At 42.3% G+C, this 23,244-nt stretch overlaps 1 protein-coding gene across 2 annotated transcripts in view; it reads left to right on the forward strand.

Moving 5' to 3' along the window:
* LOC121693302 (NACHT, LRR and PYD domains-containing protein 1 homolog) overlaps nucleotides 1–23,244 on the forward strand; it is a 48,867-nt gene that overhangs the window by 25,112 nt on the left and 511 nt on the right. The window contains exons 13-15 of one of the 2 annotated variants that reach the window (XM_042072631.1): nucleotides 6,190–6,345; nucleotides 18,540–18,641; nucleotides 18,832–18,984. In XM_042072631.1, the coding sequence (XP_041928565.1) occupies nucleotides 6,190–6,345; nucleotides 18,540–18,641; nucleotides 18,832–18,984 (411 nt within the window). Of the gene's footprint in view, nucleotides 1–6,189; nucleotides 6,346–18,539; nucleotides 18,642–18,831; nucleotides 18,985–23,244 lie in introns of those variants that run through there. The other variant, XM_042072632.1, reaches the window with a different exon arrangement.

A 23,244-nucleotide genomic window follows, 5' to 3' on the forward strand; every position in this document is an offset into this window, starting at 1 on the left:
ACCTTACAAAACCCAACTAAGTGTAACAGACATGAAACACACAGTATAGTATACAAAGATTATTGAAATTATAGATAGAGCATGTGAACACAAACAACATGAAACAAATAAAGACAGTATTTGACAAGACAATACGCTACAGGGAACAGATTGGGGGGGGGGGGGGGGCGTCCAGAGAGGCACCTGATGCCAGAACCACTCCACTCCTGCCCTCCCCTGCCCCCAGCTGTTATCCTACTGCCGGGCCAGCTCATCCACACACCCCACTATCCCTGTGTTATGTGTGTGTTATGTGTGTGTTATGTGTGTGTTGTGCCTTCTGATGTCTAAATGCAGTAAAAGAGGCGCGGAGCAGTGGGGGGGAACTAAGAGGCGCGGAGCAGTGGGGGGGAACTAAGAGGCGCGGAGCAGTGGGGGGGAACTAAGAGGCGCGGAGCAGTGGGGGGGAACTAAGAGGCGGAGCAGTGGGGGGAACTAAGAGGCGGAGCAGTGGGGGGGAACTAAGAGGCGCGGAGCAGTGGGGGGAACTAAGAGGCGCGGAGCAGTGGGGGGGAACTAAGAGGCGGAGCAGTGGGGGGAACTAAGAGGCGGAGCAGTGGGGGGAACTAAGAGGCGCGGAGCAGTGGGGGGAACTAAGAGGCGCGGAGCAGTGGCGCGGAGCAGGGGGGGGAACTAAGAGGCGCGGAGCAGGGGGGGGAACTAAGAGGCGCGGAGCAGTGGGGGGAACTAAGTCAGGTCTCCCCTCAAGCACCGCCCTCGCCCTACCAGTGAATTGATTGTGTGCCTCCTCTAATATGAGATGCATTAAAAAGAGGTGGGGCCCAACTGTGCAGGGCCTCTTCAGGTCCCCCACAGAGCGCCCCAACTGGCCCTATTTCTAGATGATTTAGTTATTGTTTTCTTGAATGGGGGTGTGGATTAGATTAGATTAGATTCAACTTTATTGTCATTGTGCAAAGTACAAGTACAGAGACAACGAAATGCAGTTTGTGTCTAACCAGAAGTGCAAAAAAGCAGAAAAGTGCAATGTGATATACAAAGTAGTTGGTGTATAGACAGACAAAATATATAGTGCAGTGTAGACAGTAGTATACAGTTGTTTTCAGAAGGTGGTTTAGAGTATTATAAATTAAATAAGTATGTGCAGTGTATTAGCAGTAACTTTATAAGAGCAGAATAAATATGACTATGTAATATGAACAATGTATGAACAACATGTACAGATATGTGCAATGTAGTGGCAGTACCATTATAGTAGTAGTAAGAACAATATAGATATATGCAGTGTATTAACAGAATATATTACAGAAAAACAGAATAAATATTGATATTTATTATGAACCATATAAACAGATATGTACAGTATGTAATAGTATTAAGAATAAGTGTATGTGCAGGATGAAAAGCAGTAGAATATGGCTATGTTTAAGTGTAATTACAGTATGTACATTTGTAAATAAATAGATACTATGGATGGGATAGGGTAGTGCAGTTGTGGCCTCCTTGTTGTCCCCGTCAAGGCTGTCAAGGCAAGAATGTTGGACATCTAGCATGAGGAGCATTAAAAAGTGAGGTGTACAGAGTGGAGCTGGCCCTGGGGAAGAGGAGAGTGATCGCCAAATGGAGAGGGAGTCTTTTGAGTTATTACCAGAAGGGCTATTTGATATTTCTAGTGAGATGTGATCCAGTTTTTTCTATCTGGAATAGTTTTTTCCAGATAGAAATATGGATTTTGTTTTTTGTTTTCCAGTTCATGAGGATGGTTTTCTTGGCGACAGCTAGCGCGACCAGCAGAGTTGTACTGTTAAGGTGGTTCAGGTTGATTGTGGTGGTGTCTCCAAGCAGACAGAGAGAGATGGGGACGTTGGGATGCAGCAGCCAAAGAAGGTGGAGAGGATCCCTGTAACCTTTTCCCAGAATGGTTTTATAGGGGTACTGTGCCAAAGTGCATGAATATATGTGCCCGGGCAGTTCTGAATGCAGTGGGGACAGATGTCTGAAGTGAAGCCCATATGAAATAATTTCCGTCCAGTGAGGTGAGTCCTGTGGATAATCTTGTATTGTATTAGCTGCAGGTTAGTGTTTTTGGTCATGAGAAAGGTGTTTTTGCAGACCTGGGTCCAGAAATTGGCATCAGTGGGAATAGATAGATCTGATTCCCATTTGGCAGTGGGAAGGCTTATGGTGATGTCTGTTTGTGTCACTATTCTGTAGATTTTGGATAGTAGTTTTTTTGAGGATGGAATATTGATTAGCTGTGAGATGTGTGGCGAGTTGACCGTTGGAGTGTTGGTGGTTGATTTGATTGCTGATTTAATCTGTAGGTATTGTAGGAAGTGTTTGTCGGTGATGGCAAATTTCGCAAATGTGGAGAAGTTGCCATTGAAAAAAACATGTTGCAGATGAGTAATGCCTATCTTTCCAGGTGCGGAAGTTGAGTGTTTTGTTGTTGCAAGTCAAATCGGGGTTATTCCACATTGGGGTGAGTTTCGAAGGAGACAGCTTTGTGTTAGTAATGTTGTGGAATTTCCACCAGGCTGTCACACTTGAGCTAATTGTGGGCGCTTTGAAACAGGGGTGTTTTTGAATTGTCGGGGTAAGAAAGGGCAGGTCTGAGATCTGGATATTATTGCATATATTTTGTTCTAAGTCTAGCCAGGTGATGTTGGATTGGTTGGGCTGAGTCCATCTGTGTACATATTGAAGATGATTTGCCAAACAGTATAAAGTGAAATTTGGTGCCTCTAATCCTCCTAGGTTCTTTGGTTTTTGAAGGGTAGATAATTTTATTCTTGGAGTCTTGTTTTTCCAGTATAATTGTGTGATTGCTGAGTCTAGAGATTTGAACCAGGAGGTGGTTGGTTGTATTGGGGTCATTGAGAGGAGGTAGTTTACTTTGGGTAATATTGTCATTTTGATAGTGGATATCCTGCCCATAATGGAAAGTGGTAGATTTGTCCAGCGATGGAGGTCTTCCTGAATTGATTTCAGAACGGGGGTGACTCATCTGCAAACTTGACAAACTGGGACTCAGTACCTACCTCAACTGGCTACTGGACTTCCTCTGTCAGAGGCCTCAAGTAGTACGTGTTGGCAACAATATCTCAAGCAGCATCACACTGAGCACGGGGGCCCCCAAGGCTGCGTCCTCAGTCCGCTGCTCTTCACCCTGCTGACGCATGACTGCACTGCAACCTACAGCAACAACCACATAGTGAAATTTGCTGACGACACAACTCTGGTGGGTCTCATCACCAAGGGTGACGAGACTCAATACAGGTTGGAGGTCGACCTTCTGACCACGTGGTGCAGGGACAACAACCTCCTGCTGAACGTCAGCAAGACCAAGGAGATTGTTGTTGACTTCCGGAGAGGTCACACCCAACACCTGCCACTGACCATCGACGATGCTGCGGTGGAGAGAGTGAGCAGCACCAAATTCCTGGGGGTGCACATCAGTGAAGACCTCTCCTGGACCACCAACACTGCATTACTGGCGAAGAAAGCTCAGCGCCGCCTGTACATCCTGCGGAAACTCAGGCGAGCAAGTGCTCCACCAGCCATCATGACCACATTCTACCGAGGCACCATTGAGAGCATCCTCTCCAGCTGTATCGCTGTGTGGGGCGGAAGCTGCACTGAATACAACAGGAAAGCCCTGCAGCGCATAGTGAACACAGCTGGAAGGATTATTGGTGCTTCACTCCCCTCCCTGAAGGACATTTACACCTCCCACCTCACCCGCAAGGCGACCACAATTGTGAGTGATGCAAGTCACCCCGCTCACAATTTGTTTGATCTACTGCCCTCTGGGAAGAGGTACAGAAGCCTGCGCTCCCGCACCACCAGACTCACCAACAGCTTCATACACCAGGCTGTTAGGATCCTGAACTCTCTCCCCCCTCCACCCTCAGCTACATAACATCCTGGACTTTTGGACCCACAATGGCTGCCTTGCACTACTCCACTTGTACACTTGCACACTTTGCAACTTGTTGTTGTTGTCCTGTTGTCCTGAACACTTCTGAACACACTTCTGCTGCTCTTACATAACTTGCACCACTATGCCACTTGCATACTTAGGTCAAACAAAACTACCTCAGCCATTTATTGGCCTGACTTTTGCACTATTATATTGACTGTCTACTGTATGCACAATTGCAACCAAATTTTGCTGCTCTTATTTCTTCATTGTATGTGCCTTCTTATTTTTACTTTTTATATTGTTTACTTGAATGTTATGTTTGTCTGTGGACCTAATTGGTAAAATATGTCTTGTCTCCACCGTGGGATAGTAGGAAACGCAATTTCGATCTCTTTGTATGTCTTGACATGTGAAGAAATTGACAATAAAGCAGACTTTGACTTTGAAGTTTAATGTAAATAGATCTGACAGCCTGGGGGAAACTCTTATACCCAAGCAGGTGACGTGGTCAGTGCATAGGTGTATAGGTAGTGTGGTGGCTGCTGTATCCCAACTTTTGGGTTGTAATAGGAGAATAGCTTGCCTTTAACAAAACCTGTTTGATCTGGATGAATTATGGATGGAATGACCTTTTCTAATCTGATTGCTAGAGCTTTGGCAATGATTTTGGTGTCTACATTGATTAATGAAATTGGTCTGTAACCAGGGGCGGATCTAGAGATTTTTTCCTGGGGTGGCGAAGGGGTGGCATGAGGTTCCAGGAGGGGGGCCATGGACATTATTCAAAACTTAACGGATTTCATTTAATATGTTTTGTTCTCTACATTACATTACACGAGGTGGGAGGCAAATCGGAGATGTAGCTGGCATTTTGGATGATGTGGGTCTTAATATGTGAATTTCTTTCTCTGTGTAATCACTATACAGTCTGTAGTCTGTAAAGCAATTCTAGGGGGGTTTGGAGGTATTTTCCCCCAGAGAATTCTTTTAAAAAATGACCCCTCAAATGATTTCTTCTAGTTAGTTTTGAGGGAATATGGATACATTTATAAAATAAGCCATCAATAGATTTAGGTTATATGGATTGAAACAAGATTCTGATGATTTCGGGGTATTTTTAAAACATGACCCTTCAAATGATGTCTTCTAGTGAGTTTTGAGGGAATATGGGCAAATTTAGTCATACAAAATAATCGGTAGATTTAGGTATCTGAATTGAAACAAGATTCTAATGCAGGATTGTTGCAATGATAACCATGACTGTCAAAACATTTCCATCTGATTCAATAAAGACTCAGTCAAGTAAGTACCTTCTTAGTCAAAACATTCTTTTTGGATTGATTATAATACAACAATTTAAAATGTACACACCGGTAACAAGAATGTAATTATTAATCTACATGTACCACCTCACTAATAAACATGCAAACACACACACTGGTGGACAGTAACTAAGTACTGGGTATGGGTATCTAATTCAATTATTTAATTCTTTGGAAGGTTTTTACTTCAAACCCCACTACAATTATAGGCCAAATATCTTTAGCAGGGATTAGAAACAGTTCAAAGAATGAAAATTAAAACCGGAAACGAACACAGTTTTTGGAAGGACGTAACTGAAAACGGGAGCAAAACCAATTGTTCCGGAGTGAAAACGTCATTTTCAATTTTAGATAACCGGTTATTTATCATTCCGATTAACCTTTGTTTGAATATTATTCAAAACTCCATAGGCTTGGAAAGACCCTTGGAAAGACCCCAGACCCCTTATAAGATGGATTTAGTCAGATGTTATGAGTCGGTATCTCCCCTGCATAATTGGCTAGAACTACTAGTTGATAAAAAAAGAATATTAATATGATTGAATGATTGATGATGAAGATTTGATTAATTTCAGTTGGTGAGTGGGTAAGCTTCCCTGCTGAGTCCTGTGTGTGTCCTATAGAAGTCCAGAAACTGATGAATGTTTGTGTGTCTGTGTGCGTGATTCTGTGTGTGTCCTATGGCAGTTCAGAAACTGATGAATGTGTGTGTGTGTCTGTGTGTGTGTGTGTCTGTGTGTGTGTGATTCTGTGTGTGTGTCCTAACTGTGTGTGTCCTATGGCAGTCCAGAAACTGATGAGTCTGTGTGTGTGTGCATGTGTGTGTACATGCGTGATTCTGTGTGTGTGTCCTAACTGTGTGTGTCTTATGGCAGTTCAGAAACTGATGAATGTGTGTGTGTGTCTGCTAGCGTGATTCTGTGTGTGTGTGTCCTATGGTAGTCCAGACACTGATGAGTGTGTGGAGGCCCTGCTGTCTTTCCTGAGCCGTGTCCCAGATCTCCGAGGGGTGAGGCTGGACCTGTTCCCCCTGACCAGCACATGGGCCTCTGGAGTGGTTACTCTCATCCAGAGCCAACCCACACTCTCAACTCTCAGGTACACACACACACACACACACACACACACTGCCAAATCTCAGGTTCACACATATACACACACACAACCAAACACAAACACACACACACTGCCAAATATCAGGTTCACACATACACCCACACACACTCTCAACTCTCAGGTACACACACATACTGCCAAATCTCAGGTTCACACATACACCCACACACACTCTCAACTCAGGTACCAGCAGTCCTAAGGCCCTCACCTGTCAAGCTCCACACACACACACACTCTCTCAACTCTTAGGTACCAGTGTGGGTACCTGATCTGCATGGGTTACCAGATCTGCATGATGAGTCACAAAATACATTCTTATTGGTCTATTAGCCGTTGCACTTCCAGAATTTAATTGGTCAGAATGTTGTTTGCTGTTCGATAATTCGCCTGAGTTTATTGTTTTCTGTTGAAGGACCCAACGTACAACGTACAGGAAGGAACGCACGAGTGTCTTTGAAATATTGAACTAGCCGCCAAGCACCGATAGGGCTACTGTCCTACCTACCGTTTTTGTAATATAAACAAATTTTTTTGTTGTATAACAAACATTTGTTGTAGTATTAAATTGCAAACTTTTAGCCTGTCAATCCTTGAAATACAGAACTACCCAGCTAGCCACCAAACGTCGATGTACTGTCTTACCTATAGGAACGTCACCTATTATCAACCGTCCCGTATTTCCAACCTCTTATGTGTATGTCACTTAATATTCATTTCTATACAAACCAAGAAGGCGGATTCCTAAAGAAACGCAAGCACCCTCACCATAAGTGTATCTAAATTAGCTATGTACCAAAACTTACATGTTACCGTGACTCGTAGAGCTGTAAACAGTGTTGTAAGGCTGCGTCCACAAATCCACTTGGAGCTCCAGTGGAATTTTGAATTGCGAACTTCTAGCCTGTCAATCCTTGAAATACAGAACTACCCAGCTAACCACCAAAACATGCAGACTTACCTACCGTTTGTAATTTAAAGAAAACCTTTGTTGCAGTAGGCTCCTAAATTGCAAACTTCTAGCCTGTCAATATATACGGCTCTGCTATTTCTTATCCTGCACTGCCACCTAATTATATATATTTATCATCGCTTGACAGTCCTAGAAGAAACATATTTATGACCTGACAACATTCATCAGTGAATCGGTATGGGCACAACCCACCTACCTGACATGAGGTTAAAACGAGACCCTCGATATTGTCAGGGAATGCCAGATTGGACCCAAGTGCAAGACTCCTCCAGACAGAATTTAGGAAAAACACACTTTATTGAAGGACAAACTTACGGACAGGACTTCGACAGGGTGAACAGAGAGACGATCCGACAAAGGACAGAGAAACAGGAGGGTAGAAATACACAGACCAATTAACAAAAAAACAGAGGACTGGACGAGATCAACGAGACAATAACAGGGAACAGGTGTGGAAGCAGAAATGGAGGGAACACTAACAAGACAGGACACAGATCAAACTAGATGTACCCCATAGCGGTACAAAATATGACCGCCGCTCAGTCCTGTACATCTGTTCCGCGAAAATAAATCACACTTCAATTTGTCTCCATATTTTACTCCATCCCCCACTCTTGAAACTTTTGTGTATGCTTGTTTGGCATGCCTGAGTGTGTGTGTGCGGCTGCACAGAGAGTAGCCTACTGGTGCTGAAAAGGTGAATAGATTGTAGAATAGCCAAAGAAGATGTAGCATTGTTATAAAACCTTTAACATCTCTAAACAATCACAAGTAGGGCAGTTCATCACAGTTCATCCATTGCAACTGGATTGATGAAAGGTCACTTACACCTGTAGGCTACATTGTATTTGGGAAAAGCAAAAGGTATCAGCATAATGTTATTTATTTATTTATTTTTTATGTATTTATAAACAAAAACATCTCTGTCAGTTCCATGCCGTTTTCAACAGCTATCAAAAACAAAGGTCATGTTGGATGGATGGATTTTTTGTGAATGTTTCTTCTTCTACATAAGATTTTAGTCATCTTTAGTTCATGTAATACTTTATTGTCAATGCACAAATTAAGTAACAGTACTCTGAAACGTTATTGTTAATGCACAAATTAAGTAACAGTAGTCTGAAACGAAATGCTGTTTTACATCTAACCAGTGGTGCAAATAACTGACCAAATGTCCAAATGGGCCTTGATGAAATGCGTCGCTAGACTGTTCATACACATTTTAACGGGCCAAAGTTGAAGAGCTTTTGTCCGTTATTGTTCGTGCAAATATAGGCTGATTCATGTTCCCTTGCATTGTGTAACTGAGGTCCATGGCTAGTCTGGCTTTCATCAGACCAAGCTCAATCTTTTAAGAAATCAAAAAATAAATAGCGGGCAGATCAGGCTGGGTTCACCCAGCCTAGTCCATAGGCACCCGATATTGTTTAATTTTCCGATTGAGATATACACGCTCTGGCTATTCTAAATGCAAAAATGCATCAGGGAGTTATGACAAAACGGTAACTAACAAACTAGATCCTAATAGAAAGCTGTTAGCTTCCCTAAGCTACAGGTAGGATTATAAGGTAGGCCTATTTACAACATAAATTGCCAATAGGCTATGCTGGCGACACAAATAAAATCTCCTTTGGAAACCAATGGCTTACGCCTTACAGTATCAAGCGGACTTAAACTGTCATATCGTGGCGAAAAATTGTAATAACATTCAAGCAGCTCCATGAGTCAAGGAAAGCGCGAATGAAGTAGCCACTTCTAAATGGGACCCACTACACAGTAGCTTAAGGTGTGTTGCTAAAGCAGCCATAATGAAATGAAGGTGTCATTGTTTGGATACTTCACTCACACGTGCTTTTTAATTTCACAAGACTACAACTACCAAGCTGTAATCAAAGCACATCGATTCCCCTCTCACACCATGCACGCACTTAAAACAAAATAAACAGGCATCTCAGTCTCACGCATGTATAGGCAAAACTGTATCAGACCGGTGTAACGTTGGTAAATCTTCCATTGCACAGAATGATTTTGTAGCACGTGCAATAAATGACAGTCGAAAGATACAAACAGTGCTGCTATCAATTTGCTTGGTATAACCGCATTTATAGTTTTCTACAAATGCAATCAATCAAATGCCTCCATCACTCAACCAACGCTAACGGTAACATTACCTAGGTCCTTATTGATATTACAAGATTAACGTACCTGCAGTAAAAACCAAGCATGTCCGATAAACATCCTCAGATTTATTTCGGCTTCAAGAAGAAATGGGAATTACACTTCATGTGAACATCGTCCTATCCTTATTAGATGTCCGCTGCGGTAAATTACAGTCCTTGTAGGAAGCGTCCATTGTTTTTTCCAACCTACTTTTAACTTCCAACAAAATTACGTCTCACTGCAACGATGCGCCATCTAGTGGACAAACGACTACTTATCGCCAATACTGAAAATGCAGCCATGATGATGAATATTTATTTTGGCTTTCTTTTAACCCTACTGAATTTGTAATTATGTATCGGCCGTTCTAATACCGATAGTATGTGGGTGCCTGTGTGTGTGCATGTGTATATGTGTGCACCGCCATTTACAGGCCAATGAGTGTACAGTCACTAAATGTACACATAACCTAATTTTTTTAGCCCCCCCCCCCCATGGATGAAATTCTACGAAACTTGGCATACCCCCAGAGAATGCCAGGTCAATCATACACATAAAATTTGGTGCAGTTCTGAACATCTTAACTGAAGATAGGGGCAGAATAATTTTGCATTTTCATTTTTTACCGGGGGGTGGGGGTGCAAATCACAAATGAGTGATTATGAGCCAGGTTGATGTGGGCCCTTGAGACCAACATACCATAAAAGATTCTTCATCCTCAGTGCCATGGTTCAGGTAGTTATTTAGGAAAAACTGTTTTTTTTTTTTTTTTGCGGTTCGGGGGGCCCAGCCCGGGGGGTCGGGGGGTGGTGGTGGTCCCCGGGGACGACATGAAATTTTTCCGTAAAAGTCTAGTGGGGCTACATACCCACCAAATTTCATGTACCCCGGTGGTTCGGTGTCCCGGGAATCAATGACCAAAAATTCAGGGAGTAGATGACGGGAAAAATTCTTGAATTATGTGCATGTGTGCGTGTACAAATTTATGTTTATGTGTGTGGGTGTGTGTGTGTGTGTGTGTGTGTATGTGCGTGCTTGTGTGTTTGCCTGCGTATGTGTGTTTGTGCATGTGCATGCATGCGTACATATGTCTACTGTGTGAGTATGTGTCATACCCAGGTATTGATTCGAATGGCATTATACATGTGGATGAGTCTGAGAATGTTTTCTGCAGGGTAACATACAATACTACTACCATAGATCAAGCTGTGTCATGCAATAGCATGACTTATGCTCATAGTTCTATTCCAACGTTGATTTCTACCCAACGTATAGTAAAAAGAAAAGACAAATTTAAAACTAGAAACCTAACAAATATTCTTTCCATACCTCAGCATATTCCTCAAAAGCCAGAGGCATTTTCAGCTAACATGGGTTTACTAAATATAGGTGCACTTACTACCAAAACCTTTGCAATCAATGATTTTATTAGTGAAAAAAAATTGGATTTTCTGTTTCTTGTTGAAACCTGGCTGACTTCAGACAGCGAAGCTGTTCTTGTTGAGACTTGTCCCCCAAATTATAATTTCTTCCACTCAATTAGACAAGGCAAACGAGGTGGTGGAATTGCCTCCATTCTCTCAAACAAATATAGTTGCGCACGAGTCAACTTTGGCGAATTCGCTTCCTTTGAGTATATTGCCCTCACTCTGAAGGCTGACCCAGCTGTACTTCTATTAACCTTATACCGCCCTCCTAAACTATGGACTGGCTTTCTCGACCAGTTTTCTGAACTTATGTCGCTCATCATCACTAGCTATGATCGGATAATTGTAAATGGCGACTTCAATATTCATGTCAATAAGACAACTGATGCTAAAGCCAGTAAGTTCCTTAATGTGTTGGACAGTTTAGAGCTAAAGCAGCATGTTACAGGACCCACCCACAACCTTGGCAACACCCTCGATCTAGTCATTTCCAGAGGGATAGAAGTCACAGACTTATCAGTAAATGATATAAATATGTCTGATCATCATTGTGTATCTTTTAATATTGTACTACATACTCCAAAAATTCATCCCGAAATTGCAATCAAATCGCGACTCTTGGACATTAGAGCAGAACAGCAGTTCATAGCTCTTATAGACTCCATAAATTTAGATATTTTACATCATCCCATTGATCAAATGGTAGAGGCTCTCAATCGTGAATTAGGCGCTCTGCTTGACAGAGTGGCACCCTTAAAGACTAAAAAAAGGCCCTGTAGCAAACTGACACCTTGGATGAACGAAAATATCCATGATCTAAAAAGATCATGTAGGAAAGCTGAGAGAACATGGAGAAAAACTAAGTTACAGGTTCACCGTGCCATTCTAAAAGAAAAAATTGCAAATTATAATAGAGCTATTCGGAATGAGAGGAGGAACCACTTCTCTAAGGTAATTGCTGAAAACAGTGGAAACTCTAGGGTGTTGTTCTCTACCATTGATAGGCTATTGCATCAAACACCTTTTGATACACTCAGTCAGGCATCCTCTCTAAGATGCGAAGAATTTGCAGACTTCTTCAAAAACAAAGTCATTTCTATAAGGGAGGCTATTGGTAACACAAGTAATATGTTTGAAAGTACACCCAAAAACAGCCCCCCAAAATTAAGGTCCTTTAGCACTATTACTCAATCTGAGCTTGGTAAAATTATAACTCAAACCGGCTCCTCAACATGTGTTTTAGATCCAATCCCTACTACATTCCTCAAAAAAGTATATGATGGCTTAGCTCCCTTTTTTCTCAAGGTAATAAATACCTCATTAGAAACAGGTATATTTCCAACTGCTTTTAAAACCGCTGTTGTGAAACCTTTACTTAAAAAGTCAAATCTTGACCATACCAATCTGAGCAACTACAGGCCTATATCAAATCTATCGTTTTTGAGCAAAGTACTTGAAAAAGTTGTTTGTAATCAGTTAAATACCTTCCTCAACGAAAACAGTATCCTTGAAAAATTCCAATCAGGTTTTAGATCAAATCATAGCACAGAAACGGCTCTAGTAAAAATAGTCAATGATCTCAGACTAGCTACCGACTCAAACAAAGTCTCAATCCTTATTCTTCTGGATTTGAGTGCGGCATTTGACACCATTGATCATAGCATCCTAATTCACCGCCTTGCGAAGTGGGTGGGTCTCTCTGATAATGCTCTAAACTGGTTTCAAACCTACATTACTGGCAGAGATTTTTATATCAGTCTAGGAGATCATGTATCTGAAAAACAAGACTTGCCTTTTGGTGTGGCCCAGGGGAGCTGCCTTGGTCCCCTGCTATTTTCTCTATATATGCTTCCATTGGGAAACGTCATAAGTCAACATAATGTAAACTTCCACAGCTACGCAGATGATACCCAATTGTATCTTTCTGTGGAGCCAACTAACCCAGATGGCCTTTGCTCCCTCACTGCATGCCTAACCTCCATTAATCAGTGGATGAGCAAAAACTTTTTGAAACTAAATGATGACAAAACAGAGGTACTTCTGGTTGGACCAAAACTAAAGCGAGATATTATTCTTAGTAATCTGGGGAACTTGGCACACCAGGTCAAACCAAAAGTAACAAGCCTCGGTGTCATCTTAGATGCAGAGTTAAGTTTTAAGCCCCATATCAGTAAAGTTACTCAGACAGCCTATTTCCACTTGAGAAACATTGACAAAGTGCGGCCCTTTTTAACTCAACAAGATGCAGAAAAACTAATTCACGCCTTTATCACTAGCAGGTTAGACTACTGCAATGCACTTTTCACTGGTCTTCCCAAAAAACATCTAAAGAAATTGGCACTCATACAGAACTCTGCGGCTAGACTTTTAACTAAGACTAAGAAGAGAGAACACATCACCCCTGTGTTGGCTGAACTGCACTGGCTCCCTATTTCCTATAGAATTGATTTTAAGGTTATGTTAATTACTTACAAAGCTCTGAATGGCATAGCACCTTCATATATCTCTGAGCTTTTAATATCTTATCAACCACAAAGGAAACTTAGATCATCCAATTCTAATCTTTTAATCGTACCCAAAGTGCTCCACAAACAAAGTGGAGAAGCTGCGTTTATCCATTATGCCCCCAAACTATGGAACACCCTGCCTCTGTACATCAAGCAGGCGAGTTCAGTAAATATTTTTAAAAAAGATCTGAAAACATACCTGTACAGGAAAGCCTTTAGTTAACTCATTTTATCCTGTAGACTACATTTTCAGATTATTCTACATCTGCTACTATTGGAGGGCGCAGCAGATGGGCTCCCCCTATTAAGTCAGGTTCTGCTCAAGGTTTCTTCCTGGAATATGGGAGTTTTTCCTTGCCACAGTTGCCATATGGCGTGCTTGTGGGGGGTAAGAGGGTTAAGGCTGCCAGTCTTATGACGTCATTTTCTATATTTTTGATATGTTGCTGAGTATATCATAAACAGCAAAGAAAAGTGATTGATAATGACTGACTATTATTGTGTTACATGCTTCAAATGTAAAGCACTTTGAGCTGCATTCTGTGTATGAAAGGTGCTATACAAATAAAGCTTTATTATTATTATTATTATTATTATACGTATGATTACTGTAAATGTATGTGTGTGCGTGTGTATCTGTTTATGCACATGTGTGCACATGGAATGGGTTAACATGACCCCTGGAGGCAAACATACGGAAAAAATTGGTCATCCTAGGCCCTACAGTTCTCAAGATATTCACAGAGAACTGTGTCTGCCCTACCCTCCTTTCGGGGGGTCCAGTCCAGCGGGGGGGGGGGGGGGGGGGGGGGGCTACAGATCAAAACGAAGAATGACGGTTCCATGCTATCCATGTGGGGGTACATGCCCACCAAGTTTTGTGTACCCCGGTCTTTCAGTGTCCCGGGAATCCTTGTTGGTGTACGTCACTAAATGTACACATAAATGATTTTATTGTAAGGCCCCCCATGAACGAAAGTACACAAAACTTGGCATGCATTCGGAGGGTGTCATAATGATCCTACACTTTTAATTTCGTGCAGTTTTGACCTTGTCAGCCAGAGATATTGTGATGAAAACACCTAATTTTTTGCTTTTTAATTTTTAACTAGGTGGCGCTATACATGAAATAAGTGGTAATGGGATGGGTTGACATGCCCCCTTAAGACCAACATACATAAAAAAGGTGGACCTCCTAGGCCCTACGGTTATCGAGATATTCACAGAAAACTGTCTCCGGCCACCTACAGGCCAGTTGGTGTATAGTAACATAAATTAATTTATTGTGTGGCCCCCCATGAACGGAATTCCACAAAACTTGGCGTGCATACAGAGGGTGTCATAATGATCCTACAATTCCAATTTCGTGCAGTTTTGACTATGTTAGGTCACAGATACCTTCAATTACAACACCTCATTTTTACTTTTTTGTGTTTAACTAGGTGGCGCTATACATGAAATGAGTGGTTATGGAATGGGTTGACATGGCCCCTTGAGATCAACATACAAAAAAAAAATGGTCCTCCTAAACCCTACGGTTTTCGAGATATTCACAGAAAACTGTGTCTGCCCTACCGATGGGGGGTCCAGTCCAGCGGGGGGGGGGGGGGCTACAGATCAAAACGAAAAACGATGGTTCCATGCTATCCATGTGGGGTTACATGCCCACCAAGTTTCGTGTACCCCGGTCTTTCAGTGTCCCGGGAATCATTGACGGAAATTTGGGCATGCGAAAAAGAAAAGAAAAAAAGAAAAAAAATCTGACTAAACCTATATGACCGCCGCTTCGCTGCGCGGCGGTCATAATAAGGAGATGGGGCGGAGACAAAGACAGGTGACAAGCAGGTAAACACAAAGCACATGGGGAACCAGGCAAACACAGCACACACAGGACACTACACAAAATGGCCACCAGGGTGGCAACAAAGTCACTACATCCAGGCAGGATCCTGACAGGTATATTGGACATTAAAATTCCGTTAACCCTCGGCAAAACCAAATCAGAGTAAAGAAATTGACGAACTATACATGTGTGAATAAAATGGGCAGCAAATTAAATTAATTTCTGTGAATCTTACTTTAAGTAACTTTAGTTTAAATCAATGTTTTCTTAAGTTTAAACACAGCACTCTTATAATACTATGATGTCTAGGCTACCTTTGTTTGCTTCCAATTACATATACATTTCTAAAATACATATTTTCTAATATCAGCTGATTACACACATAAACAGTAAAATGTAGCTTGTCCATACATTTGGAAATCCATTACCACAAATGTCAAACAAATCAATTCCAGAGAAAACAACAGTGGACATGTTTATTAGTTTGTAAAGTGTTTCACAATGTGTGTTGTATCTTGTAAAGATATTCATTAAGAGAAATCAAGTTTCAGTGTCCATGTCTGGTCGGTGCCAGTCCAAAGGTAAACCACTGTCTCACTGTCCATTGAGGCCTGTCAACCTGTAAAAATAAAATCAACAAACAATCAGTGTTTTAAACCGGTTTTAAAAACTGTGGAAGAAATTTAGCTTAAATGTCTATAAATACTGAGAGTCTGAAATAAATAATGAAATAAAGTCTTTCTCGTTAGTAGTTTATTAATCTCTGTGCAAAGAGGTCTCATAAGCATCAGGCAATCAGGATACAGAGACAAAGTCTGTGCACCCAAGAGACAATCAGTTGTTCCTCACGCACATATTTATACCTAACATCGTATCATAATCATTGCATCATTATACCTTCACTGCACACACAAAAAATAGGACCCGTAGAACTTTGGGAAATCCCATTCAAGTCAATCGAGTGTTCTACTTGCATTGCAATACTCTTACTAGGGTCTCTTGTTCATATTATAATTAATAATATTCAGAACATTACCTTTGCCCAGTGAGTTGAGATGACACTACTTCTTCAAGAAAGTCACAACATCAGATAACTTGTACCTAGAGAGTATAATACATAGAAAGTCAGTTTAAGACGTTTTCACAGAGATGAATACCTTGGCATCTTTAGTTCTTTAGTTCTCTCTTTGCTCTTTTTACATCAAGTTATGGTGCCAGTTAACCTCCATACTCCATAGGGACATGGGAGTAAGACCTGTGTTGAAACGCCCACTCACCACGTCAAGGTGCAGGCCACGAGTGGGGTGTAAGTAGGACAAAACATGACGAAAAACAATGTTAATAATGGTAAAATGAAATTTAAAAATTAGGACAATCATTGACAAGGACAAGCATGCCCCCAAGAGTGTGGTGCTGTGGCTGCCTGGTACAGAGGTCTATGCGAAAATCGCAGGAGTGTTACTATTAGAAACAAAAAACTGGAAGACAAACTCTGAAGATAATGGTTATATATACAGCATGGTAACACACACATACTCATGGTGGTTCTCCATCACGACACAACACCAGGCGGCTAGAGACAGTTCACATGTCGCACTTGGGATCCGTAAAGGCCCTCCTGCAAGCGCAGCACACACAGTCGGTAGCCCAATTAAACCTGGAATATAAAAAAACGTGACCTGGGCAGAGGCAGAAAGACACACCGAAACACAACACCAGGCGGCTAGTGACAGTTCGCATGTCGCACTTGGGATCCGTAAAGGCCCTCCTGCAAGCGTAAGTCCTAATAGCTCGTCGCTTTACGCGCAAACGGTTGACCACAAATGAGGGGCTACTAATGAACCGTGGCGCTTAGCTATAAACTGAGGAAAAGGTTAAAAAACACACATGTATATCCTCTCCCGATACATGTAAAAAACACAACTGTAAGATTGACTCTCGATCGAGTGATGGAAATCCCATTCATAAATGAACGTTACGCAGACTGTTAGCCACTACTTACATTTCTTCTCCCGAAATACCGTTAACGTTATGCTAGGGTAACATAAATATTACTTTATGTTAAAGACCAAAGGACTGATTAACGTTGTTTTCATGAGAAGTGACAGTTGTGTAACTTCAAAATGTTATCAAGCAATTGTTATGGTAAATTCAAGTAATTCAATGACACTTACCTTGATCGGTGGAGAGTTGTTGTTAGCTGTAGGGTGGTGATCTGCTGTTTCCCACGACAAATATTCAAGGCGATATCCAAGAGTCATCTTTCAGAAAGTATAGTTTTTGGCTGAGGAGAACTGCTTTTGGCAATGCAAGTGCTACTCTGAGAGCGGTGGGAAGAATAAACTTTTGCTGCAGTTACTTATATGACATGATCCATAGCATGACCCAATTACTATAGTTGGAACGCTCCGCACACCAATAGCCAGGACACACACCCTGTTTGATCCAATCATGTACATCTTTCGTCAATTAAGGGAAATGCAAAGCACATAAATCAGTGTTATTAACCATTACCTTCTTACTATTTCACCATGTCTGAGAAGTTGCCCACAATTTGGATACTTGGTACTTCTTGGATCTACTGGCTTGAGCGTCATGCCATGGCTGAAGGGGTCCCTAACCTCTCTATCCCCTGTAAGGTGGAGTGGCTTGGTCGTAGGGGGACGAAGTGGGACCATGTGCTACCCTTGCTGGAGGCAGAAAAGGGGCGACAGGATGCGCCACAGATTCTCCTTATCCATGCCGGAGGAAATGACTTGGGGTACACCAAGCTTATCAAAAAGATCAGAAATGATCTTGTATTGGTGATGACTCTATTCTCAGGAACCCATGTTGTTTTCTCCGACATCTGTGAGCGCAGAGTCTGGATGAGAGGAACCTGTGACGCCCCTGGCCGTCTCAACCATAGGTCCAGGAGGAACGTCAATAAGGTGGTGGCGTCGTTCATCAGGGACATTGGCATGGGGAATGTAACGCATAACAACCTCCATCCCGATGTTTCAAAGGGACAGTGTCCACCTCAATCGATCAGGCATAGCTTGAGCAGCTACGCTTCTAACCCAGCCGAATTCTACTCTTGACTTTGGACGGATGAGGTGGCGACACATCATCTATTATGACGTATCATGCAGATCTGGTAACTCATGCAGATCAGGTACCCACACCAGTAGTCCTAAGATACTATGTGTTCTGTTCTCAGGTTGTACTGTGGGGAGCAGGGCTATGGGACTCTGTCTGACAGGCGTGTGTGTGTGTGTGTGTGTTCTCAGGTTGTACTGTGGGGAGCAGGGCCATGGCACTCTGTCTGAGGAGGGACTTCACATCCTCCAGCAGTCTCAACATCTCCTCAGAGGCATTCTCTCTCTCACAGGGTACGTGTGTGTGTGTGCAGCACTATGGTACTTGTGTGCGGCACTTTGTTTTATATAGCACTGCTATTTTATATAGACACACACACAACCCCATTTCTGCTTACACTGTGTGTGTGTGTATCTATAAAGGCTGCGTTGCAGAGTGTCTGCTGACCTGTGTGTGTGTCTGTGTGTGTGTGTGTCTATAAAGGCTGCGTTGCAGAGTGTCTGCTGACCAGTGTCTGAACCACACAGAGCAGAAGCATGATGAGGAGAGAGTAGAGCTCACGTTCAGCGGGGACTCCGTCGAGGAGAGAGACATTCATATCGCTCACTATGATGAGGATGACGCTCTCCAGCTCTGGTAATAATGTCAAGGAGAAGTTCATCTTTTGTATTTAACCCACAGAACTAGTGTCGCTTAGCCTGACGAGCCAGACCCACATTAAAATGTAGGGTCTGGGTACTCACCATTCGCAGTGCTCAGTCCGAGGGGCGGGATAATCGGTTGTCTTTCAGATTCCCTCTGCACGCAATAGGACAGCGCTATGAGTCCCATGCGTTTCCCACCAGCGGAGCTAGTTGGCTAGTTCAAACTTTGCCATTTTAAAACAAGCTTAACTCGTGTCACACTGTTGGCCAACAGCAACATCCATCTTCTTTGTTTTCAAGTAGCAGGGAATTCAAGCCAAAACGTTGCAACTCTGCCATCAATCATTATGTTAAGCCCACCTAACGACTCTATACACGATTTGATTGGCCTGATAGAAGTTTAATTTTTCGAGCTCACAAGCCAACGGAGAGTTGCTAGACTAGCCCTGGAAGCAAATGTAATTTGCTGCCGCTAGGGTGCGTCTAGATTTCTAGGCTAAGTGCTGCTGACATACCCTTGGGAAATGACTAACTTTAAGAGACTTACACTCAAGAATCAACATGACTTTGATGAGGGATATCTCTCTTACTATGATAGTTGTAGTAAAACTATCTGGTATTTATTCATAGATTTAAAGAAGCCCTATGCAAGTCTGGTTATTCCTTCGCTGTTTCTGGGTTTTCGCCCAGATTTTGGCTCGCATTTTTCATGACATAGCTCCCCCTGCAGCTTCGGTAGCAAGTGACTGCTACGCTAAACCCCCACTAGCTAGCGAGCTAGCCATCAAGAAACCAAGCTAAACACATACAGGGCTCACAATAAAACGGTCGAGCAAACACATCGTTCAAGAGACTATCAAACCACATTACAAAAACGAAGTTCACCCAAGGGTAGGCTACTTACAATTTCAGCAGCAACAAAGCCAAGTCGGAGTCTGTTTTGCAGTCTTCTTAGAAACTACAATCTTACTACATTTTCGAGGCCTTCCGCCGAGTCACATCCGGATTTCTTCGGTCCGGGACCAGAAAGTTGCATATTCGGTTTTTCCGCGGAGAAGCACTAGGGGGAGACGAAGCACCCACCAAACGACCCAAAAAGTGTTTTAGAACCATCAGAACGACTCTCAACCTGCATAATTAAAGATGAACTGAACTGGAATTTGAAGTAAAGGTGATATAACAGATGTATTTTATTTCTTCTCATTGGTACAATGATTAAAATGGCTGAATGTATTAAAAGGGATAAAATTGTACGTTGAAAGTGTTGTTGTTGTTACATGGGCGCCGCCATGTTGGATTTCAACAATCGGCTACATCACTGGCATGGTAAGCTACTCTGCACTAGCACTAGCAGCCATAGCAGATAATGAGTCTGAGGCTAGCTGACATGGCTGAGGAAACTAACATTAGGCCTAGCTGAGTTACATATTGGCCATAAGCTGTTTATCATAGGCTAGCCTACATCACAAAATCTCATACAAAATGAAACCAAACTAGTGAAACAAAGGCGAACACTTTAACAGGGGAAATTAATTGGGCATGAATCATACTGAACGCTATTTTGTCAATGAGCAGAAACATACACGACATTCAAACTATTGATAAGATTTGCACTATGGAAACTGGTCTGTAACTTTGGACGAATAAATGCCATTGACTCGCCATATCCTGACTTAAAAAAACCTTTTCTTGCTTACTTTATCGCAAACTCGGTGGGGTAGCTTGTAGTCTTTTTCAATTCATAGAAGGGCGAGCCCACAGTCTATGTGCCATGGAGCCTAAGTTTCAACTTCGGCTTCGTTCACCCAATGCAGTCACTGGTCGCAATTACAAAGTCCGGGAAGGTTTGTTCAATCGTAAAGTTTTAAGTGCAGTAGCCTATCTGTCCCCTTTGGAAAAATATCTCGAAGTAGCCTCAGATGAGGTCCAGTGTTAGGCTACCATACGATCCAACCTAGGAAAAGGCTAGCAGCTAAACACCTTGGAAACACTCTTATGTCAAACTCCACAAGCTAGCACTCCGACCATAGGGAGTATAAACCATGACTCCGACGATATCACAGATCGATAATAATGCGTTTACTAGCTGGTAACTAAACCACAGCGGGTCTGTAAACAGAATCCAATGTCCCTTTCTACTCACCCTGAAGCCAGTTGTTCACCGTCTCAGGGCAGATTGTTGATGCGAGGGAGTTTAACTCGGAGTGCTGCTATCCAAGAGACTTGTGCAATATCAACATCCACAAGGTAAAAATCTGCAAACTCTCCACTAACGTTAGCCTAAAATAAACGGCAAACTCGTGTATCCTCCGTGTATCTGGGGTCAACTTGGGGTAACAAAGTTTTTAACAGTTTAAAGGGAGGGAGAGAGAGCCCGTGAGAGTTGCTGTTACGAGTGCCAGTAGTCCAGACTGCGTTAGGCTACATTGCCGTGACAATGCGTGTTATATAGCTTATTTGTATATGCACTGTAGCCTTCGCATAGGCCTAATGTAGTGGTGGTGAGTGAGTATGCAGTTGTGTGGAGGATGTACAGTAGGCAATGTGTGTGTGTGTGAGGGATGGAGGGAGACAGAGAGACAGCGTGCGTGTTGCTGTCTCAAGCGCCCCTCGTCCAGTTTTCTACATGACCTGTAGGCTAGGCCTACAGTAGCCTATATTGTGCCGCACAAAATGTATCTATGTTGTACATTGCACAAAATGTATACGCCCCGAAATAAACACATACATTAATAAACATATTTTTCCCGTCACTTTGGCTTCCATGAACATTTTCCCTACGTTTCGCCACTGCTTTGCAACAGATAGATTCCAGTGTCCATGCTCTGGCAGCGCCCACACAGTAATTTTAACCCAAATGATCCTACTGAAGGTTGAGCTGGAGCCTGAAACCGATCGTCCCCCATCTAGTGGTAGTCGAGACACTACAGGCCTGTCCCTCACAGGCTCAAATGTGTAACCCATGCCATTAAAATTACTATTTTTCGTGTATACATAATATGCTGCAGCTGTTGCTTATAGAACTTCTCAGGTCCTACCATGCCAGTGACGTCATTGAAACTGGCAGCGTTCTAACACTAACAACCGCAATTTTGGTGTTGCTTAAAAAAGGCTACGTATTGATTTTTTTAATTAAATTTTTTAGTGTCATTTATTTTTAATTGTCATAATCAACACATTATCAATGTTGATTATTTCAGTTCAGTTCATCTTTATGGTAATTTTTACTAAAATTGTTGCATAGGGCCTCTTTAAAAAGCTCAATCTATTTATTTAAAAATAAATACATAAATACAGATTGTGATGTGTTTTCCTCATGTTTGTGTATATCGTTGGTTAAAGATGCCCTGCCACACATATTTCATTACTTTGTGATAATGTCTGAAGTTCTACCATGGACTCTAAAATTTTTTGTGGAAAACATCCCTTGATTACCTTGTTTCAAGCCATTCTAGCGTGGTATTGAAAGCCTGCAGGAAGACTAATATTCAACGAGCTAAGCTGCTTGACACTAATTGGCTAACAGCTAGTAGGTTTCGTCCATAACATGACAGCCGTTATCAACTAATTCTAGCTTCATGGCATGAATTTAGCTTGGCTAGCGAGTGTTAGCTTTGTCCAAATGGACATAAATAAAACCTGCTAGGCTAGCGAGTGCATTAAACCTGTATAACATAACACTTCCTTGAGTTGACATGAGCACTGGTCGTAGACTGCCACGATGGTAGCTTAGCTTGGCTAGCGAGTGCTAGCATTGTCCAAATGGGCATTAAACCTGCTAGGCTAGCGAGTGCATTAAACCTGTATAACATAGCACTTCCTTGAGTTGACAATAACGTTTTACTTACGGGCACTGGTCGTAGACTGCTGCGATGGTGCTCCAGGCTTCAACAGCAACCTTTTTGCAAAGTCTGTGGCATTGTTACAAAAAATAAACTGAAGCCATTTGATCCTCAAGTCTGGGTTCTTGGGCAAAATGCATTGTTGAAGTTCTATTCGTGCATAGCGCACAAGCCCGTTGACATTCAGCCATCCTTGCATAGGTCTACAAAAACTATCACAGAGCTAAACGAATTTTGTGGGCAAGGTCTCAACTGGGCGAGCTCATGAATAGTAATGAGCTCATCAATTCCACGTCAATCTGAAGAGCTTTTGCAATTGGCCTGATTTCTCCACTTATTTCTTTTCAGTGGCTAGAGCTGACAGAGGAGTTAGCTGTTCATTTTCACATTCACGACATAGCACAAACACA

The sequence above is a fragment of the Alosa sapidissima genome, chromosome 19, assembly GCF_018492685.1.
Source record: "Alosa sapidissima isolate fAloSap1 chromosome 19, fAloSap1.pri, whole genome shotgun sequence".
Classification (NCBI taxonomy): Eukaryota; Metazoa; Chordata; class Actinopteri; order Clupeiformes; family Clupeidae; genus Alosa; species Alosa sapidissima.